At 39.0% G+C, this 22,012-nt stretch overlaps 1 protein-coding gene across 1 annotated transcript in view; it reads right to left on the bottom strand.

Moving 5' to 3' along the window:
* LOC149196459 (delta(14)-sterol reductase-like) overlaps positions 1-22,012 on the bottom strand; it is a 280,806-nt gene that overhangs the window by 225,750 nt on the left and 33,044 nt on the right. Inside the window, exon 3 of the mRNA XM_089405570.1 lies at positions 6,455-6,525. Coding sequence (XP_089261696.1) covers positions 6,455-6,525 — 71 coding nt within the window. The remainder of the gene's footprint in view (positions 1-6,454; positions 6,526-22,012) is intronic.

Below are 22,012 nucleotides of genomic sequence, written 5' to 3'. Positions count from 1 at the left end.
TTACATGGATATAACCAATCCTTGTACCCTAACGAATCATTTTTCCAGCTAAATGTATCATATGTATTGGGATCTTGTTGTATCTTTTGAATAAGTGCCCACACTTCATCATCATTCTTCCATTCATCCCTTGCTTCGTTTATCCAATATGGTTAGATAATAGAAATGGCACAAAGAAATGCTTCCACATCCTCATCCTTTCTTGAGAGTGCATCTGCCACAACATTTTGCTTCCCTTTTTTGTAGATGATTTCAAAGTCATAACCCAACATCTTTGTGACCCATTTTCGCTGCTCTTCTGAAAATAATCTTTGTTCTAAAAATTATTTAAGACTATCATGATCTGTTTTTACCTTGAAATGTCTTCCCATTAGGTAGGGTCACCATTTCTTAAGTGCATGAAGTATTGCCAACATTTCCTTCTCATAAATAGCTTTGTGTAAATACTTTCCTTTGATTGGACAACTTTCGAAAGCAATGGATCTTTCTTCTTGCATTAAAACAGCACCAATTCCATTTCCTAAGGCATCACATTCCACAATAAAGGTTTTTGTGAAGTCTGATGTAGCTAAGACTGGTGCTTGGCACATTGCCTCTTTGAGATATTCAAAGGCCTTCGTTGCTTCTGGAGTCCATGAAAATGCATCTTTCTTCAATAATGTTGTTAAAGGTGTTGCTATTCTCCCATAATTCTTAACAAACTTGCGATAATACCCTGTCAACCCGAGAAATCATCATAGATGCTTTATGGATGTGGGGATTTTCCATTCTTTAATGGTTTTAATTTTGCGAGGGTCTACCTTAACACCTTCATGAGATACAATATGACCCAGATATTCCACCTCTTGTACTCCAAAAAAACATTTGGAGATTTTTGCATATAAGTGTTTTTCCTCCAATAGTTTGAGCACCATGTCAACATGTTGGACATGATCCTTCCAAGACTTGTTGTAGATTAGTATATCATCAAAAAATACTAACACAAATTTTCTAAGGAAGGGTTTGAAAATGGAATTCATCAAACCTTGAAATGTAGAAGGTGCATTAGTAAGGCCAAAAGGCACGACCATAAATTCATAATGACCCTCATGAGTTCTAAATGTTGTTTTGGAATGTCTTCAGTCTTCATTTTGATTTGATGATATCTTGAATGAAGATCCAACTTGGTGAAGTAAATTGATCCATGCAATTCATCCAATAATTCATCAATGACAAGAATGGGAAATTTATCTTTAATACTGAGCTTGTTGAGCTCCCTATAATCTAGACACATGCGCCATGAGCCATCCTTCTTGTGAACCAATACTACTAGAGCAGAGAAAGAACTTTGACTAGGTTGAATTATACCAGCCTCTAGCATTTCTGCAACCATACGTTCAATTTCACTCTTTTGGACATAAGGATATCTGTAAGCCCTGATGTTTGGAGGAACACTTCCTGGAATCAAATTAATAGCATGATTATGATCACGAATAGGTGGGAGGCCTTTGGGAGTCTCAAATACCTTGGAATGATTGTCCAAAACTTTTTGGAGATCTCGAGAAATGGATGATTTTGATGTGGGAACCTCTAGTGAACATAATTGTGCAATTATGCCTCGTTGTTCTTTCTTTAGAAGCTTTGTCATTCCGTTAGAGTTGATTATCTTTCCCGATTTCCCTGCAATTTCCCTTAATTCAACTTCCTTTCCTTCTGAAGAGAAATTCAAGAAAAGTTCTTGAAAATTAAAAGCTATTGTACCCAAGGATTGTAGCCATTGGACTCCTAGTACAACATCAGCACCACCCATTGGAATGGAAAGCATTGGGCTATTCAATACATATTTTCCCATGGATAGCTTGATATTATGGCACTTTCTTGAGCAATTTATGGTTCCTCCACTCGCAACCATCACTTGACACTCTGGTCTAGATATAAGAAGCAATTAAATTCCTTGGCTATCTTACAATGAATAAAATTATGGGTATTTCCCGAATCAATCAACACTATTACCTTTTTCTTCTTGATATGCCCTTCTATCTTGATAGTTTGAGGAGTGGTAATTTCAGCCAATGCATTACAAGATATGGTCGGATTCATTTCTTCTTTTTCTAGGGTTTGTTCCTGGTGTATATCTTCTTTTTTTGACATTTCTTGTTCCTTTTCTTCCTCCTCTTCACAATCTATGTAAAATAATTTTTTCTCTGCACACTTATGACCTTTAGTGTAATTGTTATCACAACTGTAACAAAGTCTTTTGCTCTTTTTTCTTCCAATTGTTGTGGTGTCAACCTTGTAGGTTGTGGATGGCTAGGGGCAGTAACACTTCCATCTTTATGATTGTGAGTGGTAGGCTTCATTGTTGTCATAATTTTGCTTTCCATTTTTCTTGCCAACCTGAATGCCTTCTCCAATGAATCTAGTTCCCAAAGGCGAACCTCATGTTGGATGTTATCTTTTAAAGTCCCTATGAACACATCAATCCTATGCTCCTCTGGAATATCTTTCACCCTTATATTCAATTTTTGGAAGTCCTCAATGTGCTCCATCACTCAACCCTTTTGTTTGAGATTTATCAATTAGCTAAAAAAAGTGTTGATTTTTTATCCTCATAATGTGCTAACATTTTATCCGTAAAAATAGCCCAAGTGACAATTTGTTTACAAGAGCAAAGCCATCGATACCATACAAACTAATTTGGTTCCAAATATAAAGTTGCAATGTGTACCGTTTGTGTGTTTTGAACATTATGGAGATCGAAAAATTGCTCCATCTGTAGTATCCATGTTTCAGGATCCTTGCCATCAAACTTCCTCATATCGATCTTTGGAACATGGTGGTTCTTCGATCCAACGTTAGAGTCTATGAAATCATGATTAACATTTATTTTGTTCTCATCATGAGTTCCCTTTCCTACCCTTTCGCCATTAGTAAGCATTTCTTGTAGAAACTTTGTCAAATTTGTCTTCAAATTTGTCTGCAAATCTTCCATGCCTTTCTTTAAATCATCCATTTTAGCTTCCACGCCATCCATCTTAGCTTCTACGCATTTCTTTAAACCATCCATCTTAGCTTCTACGCCTTTCTTTAAACCATCCATCTTATTTTCTATTACTTTTTATGCGAGTGAAATTTGTTGCACTTGGTCTCGTAATTTTGATATATCATGTTGCATTTCTTCCTCTTCTTCATGAGTCATTCTAAAGCTTTCACGTTGCTTACTAGGTCTTTACAATTTCTTTCTTCGAGGCATCAATTACCGATAATAATGCTTCACTATGCCCTTTGAATTCCTTCAAACTAATTTTTCAAACCAAGCTTATGCAAAAATTTAAAAAAAAAACTACACACCTTTTTTCACTTTGTAAGAGCTCGATATTGAATCTGATGTATCTTTGTAATTTTGGATCTCCCAGGTCTGAAATTGCTTCCTCTGGTAACCCTCTAAGTAATCTTTCTAACCCCGCAAGTCTGATCAAGATTAGATTCTCCAATGAAGAGTTATGCCAAATCTCCCACAATGGTCTAAGTATAGACTGGTTCAGTAGAGCAAATTTATACGACGTGCCACGGGTTACTGTTTCAACCTTAGGTTCTGAAAATGATACCCAAAAAAACTACAGTCCGTCCTCTTTCTGTAACTTCTTACGAAAATTCAATCTGATGCTCAGAGCGAAAGTTATGACGATTTTCCCAAGGTGACCTGTTTGGAATGTAATTCGGGGTCTGCAAAAACCCTAACTTCCTCAGATTATATCTCCGAAAATATAGCAAGACAGGATCTGAAATTCGGAGCCGAGATTCAGAACGATTTCTTCTCAAATGGGTTTTTTTTTAGCTTCTAAAACTTCGTAGCGAAATAGTTATAGTGAAAATTCCACGATGACCTGTTTTAGATGAAATTCTGGAGCTTGCAAAACCCTAACTTCCTCAGATCATATCTCCGAAAATATAGCGAGACAAAATCTGAAATTTGGATTAGAGGTTCAGTGCGATTTCGTCTCAAATAGTTTTTTTTTAGCTTATGAAACATTGCAAAAACAAAGTTATAGCGAAAATGCCACGATGACCTGTTTGGAGCAGCAAAACCCTAGAATCCAAAGCTCTGACACCAAATGTTATGAAACCAACTCACAAAAAGATAGAAAATATAGATGAACGCCTTAGAAATAAGTCTCTTCGAAAGGGCAACCTCCTTTACATTACACAAATGAAAAATTCTTGGATGATTCAAATGAAAAAACCTCATTTCTATATATAGGAGTCTAAGGGGTCACAATATAACCAAACCGACCTAACAATAATAATATAAAAGCACAAAAATAGCAATAGAGGGATTCTATGGGGCACAATAATAACAATATGGGGACAATAGGGGCACAACAATAACAATAAGGGATACAACGACAATAGTAATGGGGGAATCACTAATATTATAGGGACCTAACAATCCCACTAGACTAAGGCTAAGGATTAACCCTCCTAGTAAGGTGAGAGGACATATTTACAGTCAAGATCAGTGAATCATCCAAATCACCCCTTTACCATACTAAATGCCCAAAATATTAAGTGAAAGCACTCGATGGCAAAATGATCAAAGTACCTATTGAGTGGTAACCCACCTTCATCCAAGAGGTCACCATATCTATTCCCATCTGGTCCTTTGGGGTTATCAGTCACCTTTGCAACATGCAATTGATCTACCATCCATCTGAAAATTCCACAGAATATGGGGAGGTTTCCCAGAAAGATGTTTCATCAGAAGAATACATATATAAATATTATTTTATTTTATTTAATTATACATATATCAATATTATTTTATTTTATTTAATTGTAGACAAAGATAATTTTTAGAAGCTTTAGAAAAGAGAGCTAGCTACATCAAACACATGTTGGGACACATATTTTGTCATGTCAAGACACATGCACACACACCTTTTGATATTTTTTTACATACTTTGGCACCTTGAGTATCAAGCACATCAAGATAAACAAGGTCCAAATGACAGATAGACATGGAACACGTCTTAAACAGGACACGTGTCCTATGCATGGCAGACAATTGAAAAATATGTGTCAAGTATGTCCACGTGCCCGACACAAGAACATGTGACATGCAGGCCCAAGGGGATGCGCCCTATTACTTAGTGTTGCAATACTCGATGATTTGCGTTTCTTTTTTTTCTCTCTTTGGTTATTCATGTTTCATCCAGTTCCATTCTGCAGAACACCCCAACTACCCTTGTTCGACTTCAGCCTCAAATTTTCAATTTCTCCAAAACTCGTTTACAATGCATCATAGACATATTTCTTTGGAAGGTTTCTTAGATTCTTTCACCATATGTCAAGAAATTTAGTTCCCATTAACCATTTTTGGCCATTAATGAACATTATATAAACTCTTTCCTCCTTTCTGATCTATCTACAGGTGTGCGTGATGCCCCAACTCCTCGAACATATGCTTTGCTCAAGGATTAAATAAAGGCTAAAGTTATGCCTTGTCCAGCTGCATATCTTAAGATATGATCAGTTGTTTTCCATGCAATTAAGTTTTTTAGTACATAAACCAATCCCTATCAAGAAGGAAAAATGACACACCTTCTAAGAAACCATTTTCCTCTAAGGTAAAGGGAAAATGTAGCAGGCAATAAAAATTGAATGATATACGGACTTTTGTTGATAAGAATTACTTGCTGCTTTTGATATTAGTGGTGATTCAAGTGGAACTTGAAGTACTAGTAGAATTGCCTCTTTTGCTGAACAACCATCTTGTTATATTTTTGTTGATGAGGATGAGGATTGTTAATCTCTCTAGCTGCTTTTGATATTAGTGGTGATTCAAGTGGAACTGGAAGTACTAGTAGAATTGCCTCTTTTGCTGAACAACTATCTTGTTATATTTTTGTTGATGAGGATGAGGATTGTATTTTTGAATGATACATGGACTGTTGTCGCTAAGGAATATTATTGTTAGACAACGATGTAATTTTCACTTTCTCCAAAACTCGTTTACTATGCCTCATAGACATATTTCTTTGGAAGGTTTCAGAGTATCTTTCACCCTATGTTAAGAAATTTAGTTCCCATTAACCACTTTTGGCCATTAATGAACATTATATAAGTTCTTTCCTCCTTTCTGATCTATCTACAGGTGTGTGTGATGCCCTAACCCCCAAACATATGCTTTGCTCAAGGATTAAATAAAGGCTAAAGTGATGACTCGTCCAGCTGTATATCTTAAGATATGATCAGTTGTTTTCCATGCAATTAAGTTTTGCGTACATAAACCGATCCCTGTCAAGAAGGAAAAATGACACACCTTCTAAGAAACCATTTCCCTCTAAGGCAGAGGAAAAACGTAGCAGGCAATAAAAATTGAGATACATGGACTTTTGTTGCTAAGAAATACTGTAAAGGTTAGAATATAAATCAACAGCAAAATGAAATAGAGGATATGAAGAGAAGAACGTACTGCTAGTGACAAGATCCCTGCTGCCATACTGATTCCTAAAAGAGTAACCAGCAGAAAAAGAGTGATAAAACCTGACAACATGTCTCAAAGTATTTGTCAGCAAGTGGAACAGCCATTTATTACTCAACATTTTAAGCTGGTGATCATAACAATACTCTAATTTATGCATGTTTGGCTTTTCACTCTGCTTCTTGCTTTAGTGTTTTACGACAAAGAAATTAGCTGCAACTGATTAAAATTATTCAATCACAAATACACAATCCTCTCTACATTACTGAACATGCTAGATTCAGTTCAGGTTCTTTTGAAAGGGAAATGAAAGTAGTTACTCTTTTGCAACTATAAAATAGGAAAGGTGCACTATAAATCTGACATGTTGCACTGCACATAAAAATAAACTGCATCTTTCTCACCAGAACTTAAAATTGAAAAGAAACTTTTGGAACACCATAGCCATGAGAATTTGTTTTAACGGAAGAAATGAAGCACTATACTGTACTATGGAAATGTAGAGTATAAAATGGGATCAGCTTTTGGGATGTGTTATGACATAGTAATGATATCATGTTTGGTCCATAAATTGGGAAGTATATTTTGTTCATGATGAATGGATTATGGAAAGTGTTAAAAAAGTGTACCAAGGACAAGTGTTTCCTTAGGCATGGTGAAGCAAGACCAGTGTACCAAGGACAAGTGAAACAGGACCAGCAGGCAGCGTCAGCTGAGATCAACAAGTTGTCCTCCAGGTTGGAGGAAGACTTCATGATGATGGCAGCCATACCTCCAGGAGTGAGGTGGGGTGACTTGGAGTTGTAGCCCTAGAGAGCTACAGAGATTGGGCAAGATCCTTGAGGAGTCCACCTCATGGATCATTACCTTGCTACAGGGGCCCGCAGTATTCAATAGCAGGATGTATCAATGGCAATTGATGCAATCAGAACCAGAGTGACAGTTGCAAACTAGTAGCAGTCAGATACTGAGGAACGCAGTGCAGAGTCAGCAGCAGCGCATATACTTCATTGACAGTGCAAAGGCTAGTAGCAGTCAGGACTCAGGAGACAGATGCATCATACTGAACACAGTTGATTCAGGATTTTGGATGCTTCTCAGTTGCAGTAGTTGCAGTTGCAATAGTTGCAATTACAGCAACAACAGATGAGAGAGAGTTGCAATGCAGATATAGTGTTGGCAGCAGTATGGCAATGTCAGCAGCAGCACAGAGGCAACATCAAAGTTGCGTAGCAGTTGGTGGGCAGTATGGCCAAACATCAGGAGCATACAGAGGTGATACAGAAGCAGGGTGTTGTAGCAGATTGCAGCATGAATTGTTGAGGACTAGTTGGAGAGAACACAATCCTCACTAAGAGGGAGTGTGAGTTTTTGTAGCATCGATGTGTTCTAGCCACGAAATTTGGTGGAGAGGCTAGAATACATGAGTTCTCCAAAACCCAGAAATCATTTTTGGAAATTATTAGTCGTTTTTTAATATTTCCTAAGTCTAAACTTAGGGAATATGGTTAATTAATCAGTATTAAATGAGATAAGGTGAGAATCATCTAGAAACTCACGCGGATAGACTCCAAGGTGATCCTAGCAATTGATTAAGTTTTAATCTTGGTGGTTGGTGCTCCAACAGTGGATTATAAGAGGAAGTTGATGGGCACTTGGAGAAGACACGCCAGAACACCAAAACTTCAATTTCCTTGGCAGATCGATTTCCAGAGTAGCAATAGTCAGTTGTTGGAGAGCCAAAAATCGAAGCAATGAGTGAGGAGTAAGGACAATGAGTCCGAAGGAGATTTTCCAGATCTGGAGAGTCAGCTACAGGAGGACCGAGTTTCCTCAGTGAGGTTGCACAAAGGCAGCACAGAAGCTTCAGAGGCAGCAATTCGATTTGGCTAGACAGAGAGTCGATTCAGTTGCTGGAGGCCAGGAAGATTTCCAGAAAGGACCAATGAGTCATTCTCAGAGGTTGGATTGGGTAGACGGCTTTTTCAATTGCAATTCTAGGCAAAGTGTACCAGTGGTTGTGCAGACTTGATGCAGGGGTTTCGTGGAGCCCATTCAGAGCCAGTTTTGGAGTTGGATCAATGCCAGGTGAGACATAATTTGCCTCACTAATTTTTGTGGCTAGTTTCTCTTGTAATGGATTGTCAGTTTGTGCATCCAGATTGTACTCGGATTTTCACTGCTGCTTAATAATAAAAACCCTCAGTTGTTGCATCAATTTTCCCAAGTTGGGTTTTTCCGGGGACTTTTGTCCAAAAATAACGATGTCATTTTTATTGTGAGTGCGCTAGTATTTTCTCAGTTTCCAGCGCTATTTATTTCCGCAGTTTTATTTGTGAAGGTTGCAGTGTGATTTATTATGTATTTGTCGTAGCAAAGAAATTGTTAAATTAATTAACAATTAGAAGAATAATTTTCAGTTGCTACAACAGGATTCCAGTTGTAGGAATTTTCACATGCAGAAGTTGAGTATATGGCAACAAGCACAGCTACGTGTTAAGCTATATGGTTTTGGAAGCTGCTTCTAACCTTGTTCAAGCAGAGGATGGAAGCGACGAGTGTTTATTGTGATAATCAAAGTTGCATCAATCTCTCTAAGTATCCGGTGTTTCATGACAGGTTGAAACACATAGATATTCAGTATCATTTCATCAAAGATTGTGTGCAGCGCAAAGCGGTCCAACTACAATATGTTCCCACAAATGAGCAGGTTGCAGACATACTCACGAAAGCTCTAGGAAGAGCTAAGTTCGTCTACTTCAGAGAACAAATAGGCATGGCAAAGAACCCATTTCAGTAGCAAGAACAGAATATTTAGGATGCTTCTCAGTTGAGAGGGAGCTTCAATGCAGATGCAAAGTTGGCAACAGTATGGCAGTGTTAGCAGCACAGATGCAGCATCAAAGTTGCGCAGTGGTTGGTGGGCAGTGGCCAAACATTAGTAGCGTGACAAAGGATGGTACAGAGACAAGGTATTGTGGCAGGGTGTGCAGCACTAGAGAGAACACCTTCCTCGCTAAGAGGGAGTGTTAGTTTTTGTAACATTAGAGGTGTTCTAGTTTCAAAACGTTGTGGAGAGGTTAAAACACAGGAGTTCTCCATAACCCAAAAATCGTTTCTGGAAATTCCACCTAGAAGTGTCTCAATTAGATTATTAGCCTATTTTTAATTATTTCCTAAGTTTAAACTTAAGAAAAGGAGTTAATTAATCAGAATTAATTGAGAAAGGTGTGAATTATCTAGAAACTCACATAGATCGATCCATAAATAATCTCAGCCATTGATTATGTTTTAATCTTGGTTGTTGGGTCCCAACCGGAGATTATAAGAAGAGGTCGACGAGTAAATGGAGAACACACAAGTGCAGATACTCAGTTGCCCAAGCAGTTTGATTTTCTCAGTAGCAGAGTTCCAGCAGAGAAGATTAAGCCAGAGGGTGAGTAGCAGATGGCAGAGGAGGTCAGCAGCATTTCCGGAAGAAGTCTTCCAGTTCTGGAAGAGGCAGTGAGCGGGAGTGCGAAATTCCAAGGACTGTGCAGGCATAGTAGCAAAATAGTATGATCTAGCTGGATGAGCTAGTTATTCAGCAGCTGAAGGCCGGGATTTTGATCAAATGAGCTAGTGAATCAATTCTAGAGCCAAAGGCAGACAAAACCGTTGATTTTAGAATCTTCCAGGAGTAGCTACAGTAGAGATTGCGCAAGCTTTGCGCAAAGGTTGACGCAAAAGGATTTGTGTGAGGCTGGGAAGGCAATTACAGAGACAAATCAACTGTGGGGTGAGGAGAAATCCTCACAATAATTTTGCCAATATTTCTCTTAGATTGGATTGTCAATAGAGCATCCACATTATTGTACTCACATTTGTCGCTAAAGAATAATAATAAAACTCTCATCTGGTCCACTGCTTTTCCCAAGTTGGGATTTTCCAAGGGCAATTGTCCAAAAATAACAGTGTTAAAATTCTTGTGTGTGCTAGAATTTCTCAGTTTCCGGTGTTTTATTTTCTGCAGAATTTTTGTGGTGAAAATTGCAATTGTTATTTTATTCATTGTTTGTTGTAGCAAATAAACTGCATAATTAAATTGTGAACTAGGAGAATAATTTTCAGTCGTTGTAATAGATGAAATTTTCATAGCCACCTACTCCTCTATAGAAAAGTACTATAATCTCACAACACCTATCTGGACCCTTTCTCTGATGAAGTGAAATCTGATATTGATGTGCTTGGACTGATCATGAAACACGGGATTCTCAGAGAGCTTGATGCAACTCTAATTATCATAATGAATCATCATTAGCCTCGTCTGCAAATCAAATAGTCCTGCAAGCATCTTGTGAAGCCCTCATAGCTCGCCAAACTCGCTGCCATGTACTCTGCCTCTACTGAACAAAGTGCCACTAATTGTTACTTCTTGCTATACCATGAGATCATAGTTGTTCCCAAGTTGAAGCAACAACCAGACGTGAATTTTCTGTCCACAACACTCCTTGCCCAACCAGAATTTGTGTGCCCCTACAGCTCCACTCCTCCAACAGTGACATACCTCAGTCCAAAGTCCACCATACCTCACAGGTATCTCAGCACATGCTTCACTGCCACCCAATGAACCTGTCTCGGCTCCACCATGAACTGGCTGAGTATGTTCATAGCAAAATATATATTTGGCCTAGTGTTGACCAAATACATCAAGGAACCTATCAACGACCTATGCAGTGTGGGATCCACCAACTTGCCTTTAAAAGCACTTAGCTTCAAGTTAGTGATCATCGGTGTAGATATAGGCCTGCAATCCTCCATCTTGAACCTCCTCAAGATGGAAAAAGCTCTCCTTGCTGCTACCACATCTCCAATCCCAAAAAGTAGTGCATCAAACCAATGTCCTTCATCTCAAACTTTGAAGCAAAATCCTCCTCGTACATCCTTCTGAGCTTCTCCGATCCTATCAAAAATAGATTGTCCAAATAAAGTACTAAGGTGAGCAGCTCACCCTCAACAAGTACATAGTACAAGTTGGAACCGACCTCACTCTTGGTGAAGCCCAAACCAAGAATATAGTCATCGATTCTGGCGTACCATGCGTGTGGAGCATGCTTCAGCCCATAAAGGGCCTTCTTCAACCTACATACATGAGACTCTCTCCCATGCACCTCAAATCCTTGTGGTTGCTCAATATACACATCCTCCTCAATCACCCCATTGAGGAAAGTAGTCTTCACATCCATTTGATGTATCCTCCACGACATCTCTGAAGCGATGGGCATATAACTACTCTAATGGATGCATATCTAGCGACAGGTGCGAATGTCTAGTCCTAATCCACTCCCTCCTTTTGGGAGAACCCTCTCGCCATGAACCTCACTTTGTACTTCTCAACACTGCCATTAGTTGCATATTTGATCTTATAGATCCATCGAGGAGAAGTGACCACAAACTTTCCTCCCTGTCTCGGCACTATGTCCCATACATCATTACTCATGATGGAGCTATAATCCACCATGGCATCCCTCTAGACCTGCTCATTTATAGCCTCCTCAAAAGTGGAAGGCTCGGACTCACTAACGTTGCTCGACAATGCCAAATAACTAGAAAATCTTGTCAGTGGTTTGCCCTGCCTAAATGTGTTGCTAGGAGCTTCCACATGCTCCTCAGCATCCCTCAAGGCCTGCTCGGCCCCATCTTAGCCTCCTCTTGATAGAGCTCAAAGGAATATCTAGCTCATCCTCCAGATCCACAAACTGCGTCCCTATTGTTGGTCCCTACTCAGCCTTCGGAGCTTTTCGCTCCCAATCCTTTACCATTTTTGGCTCTTTCTCATGAGATCTCCTAAGGGTCATGTCCTCATCAAATCTGACATACCGACTCAAGATCACTTCCCTCTATCCTAGAATGTAGACTCAGTTGGCCTTTGAGACCTCACTATAGCCCACAAATATACCCCTATCTGACAAGGGCTCCAACTTAGTCCTCTTCTCTATGGGAACATGGACATAAACTAGACTATCGAAGATGTCCAATATCTTGTGGGGACTCATGTTCTGCGCATACACAACTGTATTGCAAGACTCCGCCCACAAAAACATAGGCAATTCTTAACCATAGATCATTGCCCTCGTTGCCTCCATTATGGTCTTGTTCTACCTCTTGGCAACCCCATTTTGTTAAGGATTGTAAGGTACCGTGAGCTCCTCCTTAATATCTGCTTCCAAGCAAAAATCCTAGAACTCATTAGAGGTATACTCGCCCCCATTATCTGATCTCAACACCTTAATCTTCTTTCCAGTCTGGTTCTCCACAAGAGCTTTGAACTCTTGAAAACAATTGAAGACCTCATCCTTGGTCTTCAGAAAGTAGAGCCAAAGATCCTAGAACTCATTGGAGGTATACTCGCCCCCATTATCTGATCTCAACACCTTAATCTCTTCCATTTGTGTAGTGGTTGTCGTAGTTGTCTTTCCCTTGCCCTTCTTGTTTGTACACTAACTAGAAAAATGCCTAACATGTGACAAGCAAAGCACTTGACTTTGCTCATGTCCTTCTCCTTTTTATTTGTGAAGGCCCTCCTTCACTATTGTTTTGCTTGGCATTTCGTTTGCCCTTTTTCACTTGTGAACAAGAGCAAGCTCATCTTTCTCCTTAGTACCCTTTCGTTGTCCTCCGATCAGCAAGTTTTCCTTGATATCCTTCTAAATGGAATCATCCCACAGCTGGTTCCAATCAGGAAGTTGTTGCCTAGCAAGGATCCCATCTACAAAGGTGGACGAATTCTTAATGCAACCCTTCAAAGCAACTTTCACCAGCTCCAAATCACAATTTCCCCAATAGCTGCAAGCTCATCACGAACCTGTTGGATCCTCATGAGGTAAGATGTTACAGTCTCAGAGCTATTCATCCTGATGTTGTTTAATTTCTCTTGTAGCACCATTTTCCTGTTTTCATTCGTTCTCTGATAAAGACCAGTCAAAGCTATCCACATCTGACGTTCGGTGTCCTTCCCTGATATGTGAGGAATTATGTGATCCCTCACACCATCCAAAGTTATACACCTTGCTTTCATATCTTTAAGATTATGCTATGCTGCAAGGTTTGGATGTGAAGGAACCAATATCCCACAAACCATTCATCTTCAAAATCATGGTAATTCGCTCCTTCCATGTACTGAAATCAGCGGCCCCATTCAACCTGTCCTGATATTGCAAACTACTTAGTGATGTTACCTTCACAAATCAACCATGGCCACAAAATTTAAAAGTAATTCTATGGTTGTAATAAAGAGACACTCATTGTTGCAAACCCTCGTAATCTTGAATCTCTCTCTTATAGTTATCTAGAAACTTCTAATACCATGATAAATTTCCAAATACCAACCCAGATTTATTTTCTCATAACAATTAATTTTATTCCCAACAATTTATTTATCTAGCAAAATAAATTCTGATATACTGAAAAAATAAAATCAATGGTATTTTTAACATCTAGAAATACATATGCAGCAGGATTTAAATCAGAGAGATCAATCAGACATTGTAAAAATAATTCACCCACAACAATTCTCCGTCATCTATTAATTTGGAAAATCTAGGTTTTCGACCCACAGAGATACAAGGAAAAATGCAATAACTAGAACCTGTAACTCGGCCCCCACAGGATGAATTCGGCCACCTGGAAATCAACCCCTGAAGGAAATCGGCTTGGAGTAATTTTGCTTAATCAATCTGCTAAAAAATCGACCCTGCGTCTTCCCATGCGCTGTTACTGCCAGTGTTGCGAACATCGCGATTAAATCGTGATTTTTTCGCTGAGCCGATATAATCACCGATTTTTTCGGCAATTTTTTTATTTTCAAAAAATCGCCATTTTTTCGAAATAATCACGATCCTATGGGTAATAATCATGGCGGCGGAAAACAACGAGTTTTTAAGTTCGTTTTTAGGTTTTTTTATCATTCTTTTCAGACAAAGGGCAAGATTGAGAGCTGAGGAGTAGAAGAAGTCATCTTCAAGGGCAAGAGAGGAGAAAAGTGAAAGAATTTAGCATCCCAAGCAAGAAAAAATCGAGTTTGGACCAAGTTTCTTCATCAAAGAGTGGTTTCCAGATATGGGCATCAAATTTGGCCCTTTTTTTATCTTTTCCTTTCTTTTGCTTGGGTTTCTATAACCCATTTATTTTCAATGATTTTTTAGTGGATTTGATTGTATTTTTTTTTTTTCATTTTTGTTGCATATAGTGGAAAGAGTTCATTTTTGTCAAAAATGCAAAAACTTGATTGTTGGGTTTATAGGTTTAATTTCTTCTTGTGCCCTAGTTTTTTTCCATCATTTTTGCTTAGGTTTGAATGTGTATTTTTTCCATTATTGTGGCATTGAGTTGAGGTATTTTTTGTCAAAAATTCAATGTGTTGTATGTAAATTTTATTTTTATTTTTTTAACTTGCAATTCTTCTTGTACCCTAGGTTCAACTTCAAACTTCATTTTACATTAAAACTCAAGAGTTCAACAAAGTTACAAACATGCCAAGGAAATTGAACCCTCTGTGGAAATTTGGTGACCCTAATGGAGGGGTTGACAAATCAAACTTGACTTGCAAGTTATGTGGGCATCATATGACAGGGAGGGTATACAGATTGAAGTATCACCTTGCACAAATCCCTCGACATGAGGTAGGGCCTTGCACAAATACAAATCCAGAAATCATCCTAAGAGCCCTCAGATCATTGGAAGAAATTAAGCAAACCAAATTGTCCAATGCAGCTCTGAAGAATCAACTAGCAGGAACTGGGAGTAGAGTGTCAGGATTGGGAGGTGAACATGAGAGTGATATTGGTTCTACTTCAACATCAGTGTCTACAACCAACCCTATCGCTGCCTCATCATATTTTGTTCCTAGAACCACACTTGGTTCACAACCATCTATCTCTTCAATTATTAAAAAAAAGGAAAAAGAAGAAGCTGACAAGTTGTTGGGCAAGTTTCTTCTTTGGAGTGATATTCCTTTCAGCGTTGCAAGGAACAACCCATTTTTCCAGCCTGCAGCAAATGCTATTGCAGTTGTTGGCCCAGGGTACAAAGTCCCTTATTATGATGACTTTAGAGGGCGCATTCTTCAAAATGAAAAGGTTGACTGCACTAAGAGATTGGAGGAGTTTAGGCCATCATGGGCACGCACAAAATGCACTATGATGTTAGATGGTTGGACCAATCAAAAGAGTAGAAGCCTTTTAAACTTCTTGGTTAATTGTCCCAAGGGGACAAATGTTTATGAAATCTATCGATGCATCTTCACGTATCAAAGATGCATGGTTATTATGTGATTTCTTGGATGTGTTCATTCTGGAGGTGGGTCCGGAACATGTTGTCCAAGTCATAACGGACAATGTTGCAAATTATGTTGTTCCTGGCAAGATGCTTATGGAGAGGCATCCGACCTTATTTTGGACACATTATGCTGCAAACTACATTGATTGATGTTGGAGGACATAGGAAAATTTCCTTTTGTCGAGGATATTGTTGACTCATCAAAAAGCATTACAAAATTTATATATAATCATGCATTTGTGCTTCATTTGATGAGAACATTCACCAACAACAAGGAGTTGGTGCGCCCTGCGATTACACAGTTTGCCACTAGTTTCATATCTCTTCAATCCCTCTTGAATTCTATGTGGGATGTGAAGAGAATGTTTCTTTCAAATGAGTGGCATGCTTTGGCATTTAGCCGCAAACCAGAGGAAGAGGCCATATGCAAATTAGTTTCATACCAAGAGAGCTTCTAGGTGGGAGTGCAAGAGGTGTGCTGCATTACTGAACCTTTGGTAAAGGTTCTTCGATTAGTTGATGGAAACAAGCCCGCAATGGGCTACTTGTATCAGGCCATGGATAGGGCCAAAGAATCCATTCGGACCTACTATGATGATAGGGGGGATGAGGGGTTTCAAAAACAACTCCTCCTATGGGAAGTGATTGATGAGCGATAGAACAATACCCTCCATCATCCCATTCATGCTGCAGGGATCTATCTAAACCCCGCATTTGCTTACTCCTGTGGTTTCTTATTTGATGTTAAGGTCATGGATGGATTCTTCACTTGTATTCAGAGGAGGGTGCCATCTCCAGCAGAACGTGAAAAAATCTCCAAAGAAAAGAGTATACAGATGGCAGGTGGCACATTTAGCTTTGACATGGTTGTGGTTGATAGGAAGATTAAAATGCCAGGTCTGTTTTAGTTTGTTTCAAATTTCATTATCTCTTCAAGTTCATAAGTTCATCCTTTGCTTCAACTTCCAAATTTCATTTTTTCTTATGTTTATCTTATTTGTTGTAGATGCATAGTGTTGAAGCTATGGTGGCAGAGTACCCAATCTGCGAAGGCTTGTCATTCAAGTGCTCAGCCAAACATGTAGCTCCTCAGGATGCGAGCGCAACTGGAGTGTATTTGAAAAAATACACACCAAGAAACGCAATAGGTTAAAACTTAAAAATTAAATATTCCAAATTTCCAATTAATTTTTTGAATTCATTAAATAATTATTTATTTATTTTAATATTTATAATTTATTAATTTATGACCCGTGTACAGGTTGGAGTCCCAGTGACTTGTTGAAGAATCTAGGGCAAAGTAGTGTAGTGTGATTCTTCGTTACTTGATAACAATTTGTGGAGTATTTTGACTTTTCCTTATTAGCTTTTTCTTCTTTTTCTTATTAGTGCATATGTGTGTACTTCATCAAACTGCTACCAAAACATAAAAAACAAGAACACAAGATGTTGGCTCTCTGCCAGGGCCAAAACCTCTCTTCTCTTGAGAGGAAAACCCTTTAGTGAATTTCTCTTATTGAAGCTTCTATTGATCAATGCCAAACCCTAGACCCCTGACAAAGAGATCCTCCAAGCACAAGTCAAGCCCTTTCTCCTTTCTGCACTTTGTTCCCCGGCACTTCCTTCTTTTGGCACTTTGTTCCCCTGCACTTCCTTCTTTCGGCACTTTGTTCCTCCTTCCTGCACTTCGTTCTTCTTTCAACTTGTTGGTAAACCTTGTTGCACTTGCTCTAGAGGAGAAACCTTTGATGAAACCCTTTTCCTATGATGGTTCCTTTCCTCTTTTCACCAATCAATTTTCTTGTATGACTTTAATGGGAGGGTTGTTATGACAACAAGGGAAGCCTTCTTTTCCCTTGCACGTGTGACTGTAATTGGCCTTAGAACAACTCTCTTACCTTCACTTTTCTTCCTTGATCCTTTGCTTGAGAGAGTGGTCTTGTAGGCTTGGTTTGAACCCTAAACAATGAGATATGGTGAGTTGTTAGTGACTGTTGTCATAACCGTAGTCGATCTTCCTTATCCTCGCACATGTGGTTGTAGTTTCCCTAGAAACGGTCTCCTTAACTTTGGTTGTATACCCTTCTTCCTCGCTGCCCTTGGAGACCCTATAGACTTCCCTTTTAACTTCCTTTCTCGGTTTATCTCCTCGCTGATTTCAGAGCTTGAATGAATGTGTTGTATTGGAGTGGACAGCCTCTATAAATAGAGGATTGTCCCTCCATTTAGGCCGACTACTCAATTATTTGTAGGCCGACTTTGAGGACTGCTCTTATGCTTTGGATTTCTTCTTTTTAGGATGTCGTAGCTTGGAGGATGCTTGTGACTTTGCTTGGAGGTATTCTCTTGACCATAATACATATACATACAAGGTATAACATGCCCTTAAGGTCTTCAACTTATTCTTTTGACTATTTGACTCACCTATAGCACTTTAAATAGTGCTAGACCTATTTCAATGAGCAAAAAACTCATTGACATATATTATAAAAATAATATTTCTTTTCTTGAATAAATACAAATATCAAAAGTACATTTATGAAGACCGAACCTAGTTACATTTCCTTCAACACTCCCTCTTAACTAGGGAGGTATTCATACAACATTACAAGGTGTTTGGCTATTATCAATCTTGAAGAATTCACGTAAGAGAAATCGAATTTGCAATCCATCTATTATAGCATCATATCCATCAGCATTGTCATAGTGCAAGGCCTTGACTAACAGCTCCATCTCTTTACGAGACCATGAGCTACAATGTTGGCGATACCAATGATTATATACACCTTCATCATTGTCTCTCAAGGTACATACCCACCCGGGTGTTCTCTGAGTATGACCTTCTACGATTACTTTTATCTTGCGTTCCCAGCCCTCAAAGAATATCGGTCCTCTTGCCTACTCTTGTCTTAGATGCCCTGCACATCCTCAAAGAGTATCGGATGCCAGATGATTACCTAATCCTCCCATTCCTTCTTCCCAAGTGAAGACAAGAATGTAGTGTCTATCTTGTGTCTACATTTCCATTCATGGCCTTCATCTAGACTTACGACTGTTAGTCCTAGTCTAGTGCATGACCCATGAAATGGAAAACACAATTGTCACTCCTTTGTAGTTAGGGGGGATTAAAAACTCCCTCTTGATCAAGGACCTGTCAGAGCTCCCTCTTAACTGGGGACTCTTTCCTTTATCAGCAGCTTCTTCTTTGTGGGTCCTTTAGCTGCTTGATCTCCTTCCTTTCTTGATGTCATGGAGTCTTTGTTCGAACTTCTTCTAGGTAGGGCACCATCCATCGATCACTTTCCTCCCTGGTTTGTCATGTCATTGCTTCCTTCATGGAAAGTGGCTTTCATGTCATACATCAGGTTTTCTTGTCATCTTGGCTACTCCTTTGTCCTTTTGTCCATGCTTCGGAATATTCTTCTCATGGATGCTTCATTGTGCTTGCTTGTTTACATGCTTTGACCTAGTAGCCCATTATGACTTCATCCTGATATTGCTTCAACATTGCTTTTTCTTTTGTTGGATGGCTTACTCATCACGACATCTTTGTAGAGTAGAATCAGTTGTCTTCATCTTTCATATCTCCAAGGCCTTCAATAGATATGTCAACCATCTAATGTTTCTTGTGAGAGCATTCCTTCATTGCTTGCTTTCTGGACTTGTCAGCATTTCTTCTTGCTTCTTAGTCATCAATTTTATGCTCCTTATGTGAGCATATTCTTTTGTTGATCTTCATTGCAATGTAGTGAATGCCTTCGAGCATGTCTATGGTGAAAGAGATTCTTTCATACTTGATCATGTTATAGAACTATTCCCATGACTCAATAATATACAAATGATAACATGACTAAACCTTTGATGTATACATACCTCATCTTGATTCTCCTTTGATCATCTTAACTTCATTTGGTTGTTCTTGGTGTGGCCCTTCTTGCTTCATCTTAGCTTGCCTGCATATCATCATTTTCTTGAATCCCATGAATGGGATTCCCAATGAGACATTTGCTTTGGTCCATGAACCTTCTTTTGAAGATTCCATCATAGGATCTTAAAGATCCTTGCCTTGCAAATGTTTCTTTTCTTTTTGATAATGGAGGTCTTCTGAGATTCTTAATCATGATCAGTTTTCCTTTCGTCGTGGATGAGGTCCTATACTAGGTATGCTTCTTCTACATGAATATCATGAGCTATATCTGACATGCTCCTATATTCTAGAAGATATTTCTACTCATGTATTTTTGTTCTTATCATAAATGCTACATCTTCATGAGTATCTAGAACTCTATGTACATCATGCTTCTAGATTCTAGAGGATATTTCTAGCCATGCAATTTTAATTTATTCCTACATGCTCCTATCCTACTCAAAACTTTGAAAGAAGTCTAGAAGTAAAGAGTTTGACCTAGTCATAGTAGAGATCCGGAGGATCTTCCTTCTTTTGCTTTTTTCCTTCTTCTTTCACCTCTTGAGTTATGTGAGCTTCTTCCTTCTTTCTTTTGTTGTTGTTGTCCTTCTTAAGCTTAGGACAATTCCTTTTGTAGTGTCCATATTCTTGACATCCAAAACATTAGATTTTGGACATGTCTTTGTTGTTAGTTCTTCGTGGACCAAACTTGCCAAATTTACCCTTTCTCTTGGCCATGGTAGCAAATGTTTGCTCCTTTGATCCCACATCTTCCTTTGCCTTGAGTCTAGTTTCCTCTATCCTGCATAGAGACCACATTTCACTGAGAGTGGTTGCCTCTTTCTTGGCATATATGATTGATGTGAAGTTTCCCCACTCCTCAGGTAGAGCATTGAGTACTACAGTTGTCATCTCTCTGTCAAACATGACTTCCCCAAGCTCTTGAAGTTGATCTCTCATTTCATAGATTTTCATGAAGTATGGAGCTATTCCTTCCTTTGTTATCTTCATCTTGTACAGTTCATTCCTTAGAGATATTACTTCTCCGGTTGTGGATACCAAGAATAGCTCTATTAGCTTATCATAAATTTCTTTTGATGTCTCAAATTTGGATACATAGGGAATGAGAGAGTCGTTGATTGATTCTATCAAAATCCTTTCAGCTCTTGTCTCATCCTTATTGTACTTAGCTAAGGCTTGAGTTTGTTTCTTAGCAGGGATAGTGATATTTCCTTTGACATGTTCTAGGAGTTCATTCTCTTTGAGAAGTAGATCAATCCTCTTCTTCCATGCAAGAAAGTTATTGGTACCTATCAATTTATTGCTTTCCTTGCAAAAAGACATTGATGTATATTCAGAAGGGGACATGTACTTACTTGATAGATTTTGAGATGTAGTGGATTTGCTTCCTCCTTGAAGACTTGATGACTTGCCTTCCTTGGATCTTGATGTTCTTCAAGTTTCCTTCTCCAACTGGACTTGCTAGATGATGAGATTTGCTTGATGACTTGTGCCTTGACGTAGGTTCTGCGTCAATCTGCTCTTCTTTGTAGGTGCCTTTATGTAAGGCTCTTCTTCTAGCTTTGTAGACCTCCTTGATGAATGATGGATTGTATACCCTTCTTGTCCTTGAAGTGATTGAGACTTCTAGGCTTGATGCTTCAACCTTGTAGATGCTTCTCCTTGATGAGTGTTCTTGAGTTGCCCTTTCCTTGATGTGTCACCTTAACTCTGATACCATGTTGAAGAATCTAGTGCAAAGCATTGTTTTACAACTCGGCCGAGTTGAAACCGAAACGGCAGTTTCGGACCGAGTCAAACCCCTCCGCAATGACCCGGCCAGCAAACCAGCTCGGCTGACCGAGTCATAGCTGACTCGGTCAACCCGGCCGGGTCCGTATTGACTCGGCCGAGTCATGAAAAGGACGGCTGGGCAGCGATTTTTATAAAAAAAAATCATTTTTTTGCTGATATTTGGTAAAGTTAAGTAGGGTTTGTGGATTCCAAAGGGTAATGGTAGATTGTTAAATGCTTTTGGGGTCCATTTCCCCCTCCCAAACTCTATTTAAGACAGCCAAATGCTCTCATTTCACTCACAGCAGTCTTATGCATTTGAGTGAGAGTCTTCTTTGAGAGTTAGTGAGCAGTTCTTGAGCTTGTTTTGGAGCAGCAGTGAGGAGTCTTGGAGGAGCATTGTAGCTGGAGTGAGGAGCTTCTTGGGCAGCCATTTGGAGCAGCATTGAGGAGCTGATTCTTGGAGCAAGCTTGAGGAGGCAGTTTGTGCCTGGAGGTATTTTTTTCCACCTCTATAAATCTGTTTTTACTTA

Source organism: Pinus tabuliformis, chromosome 2_2 (genome assembly GCF_031772625.1).
Source record: "Pinus tabuliformis cultivar Carrire ecotype Pingquan chromosome 2_2, CPIR1, whole genome shotgun sequence".
NCBI lineage: Eukaryota > Viridiplantae > Streptophyta > Pinopsida > Pinales > Pinaceae > Pinus > Pinus tabuliformis.
Note: the sequence above shows the minus strand (reverse complement) of the source record. Positions and strands in the feature narration are given on the sequence as shown.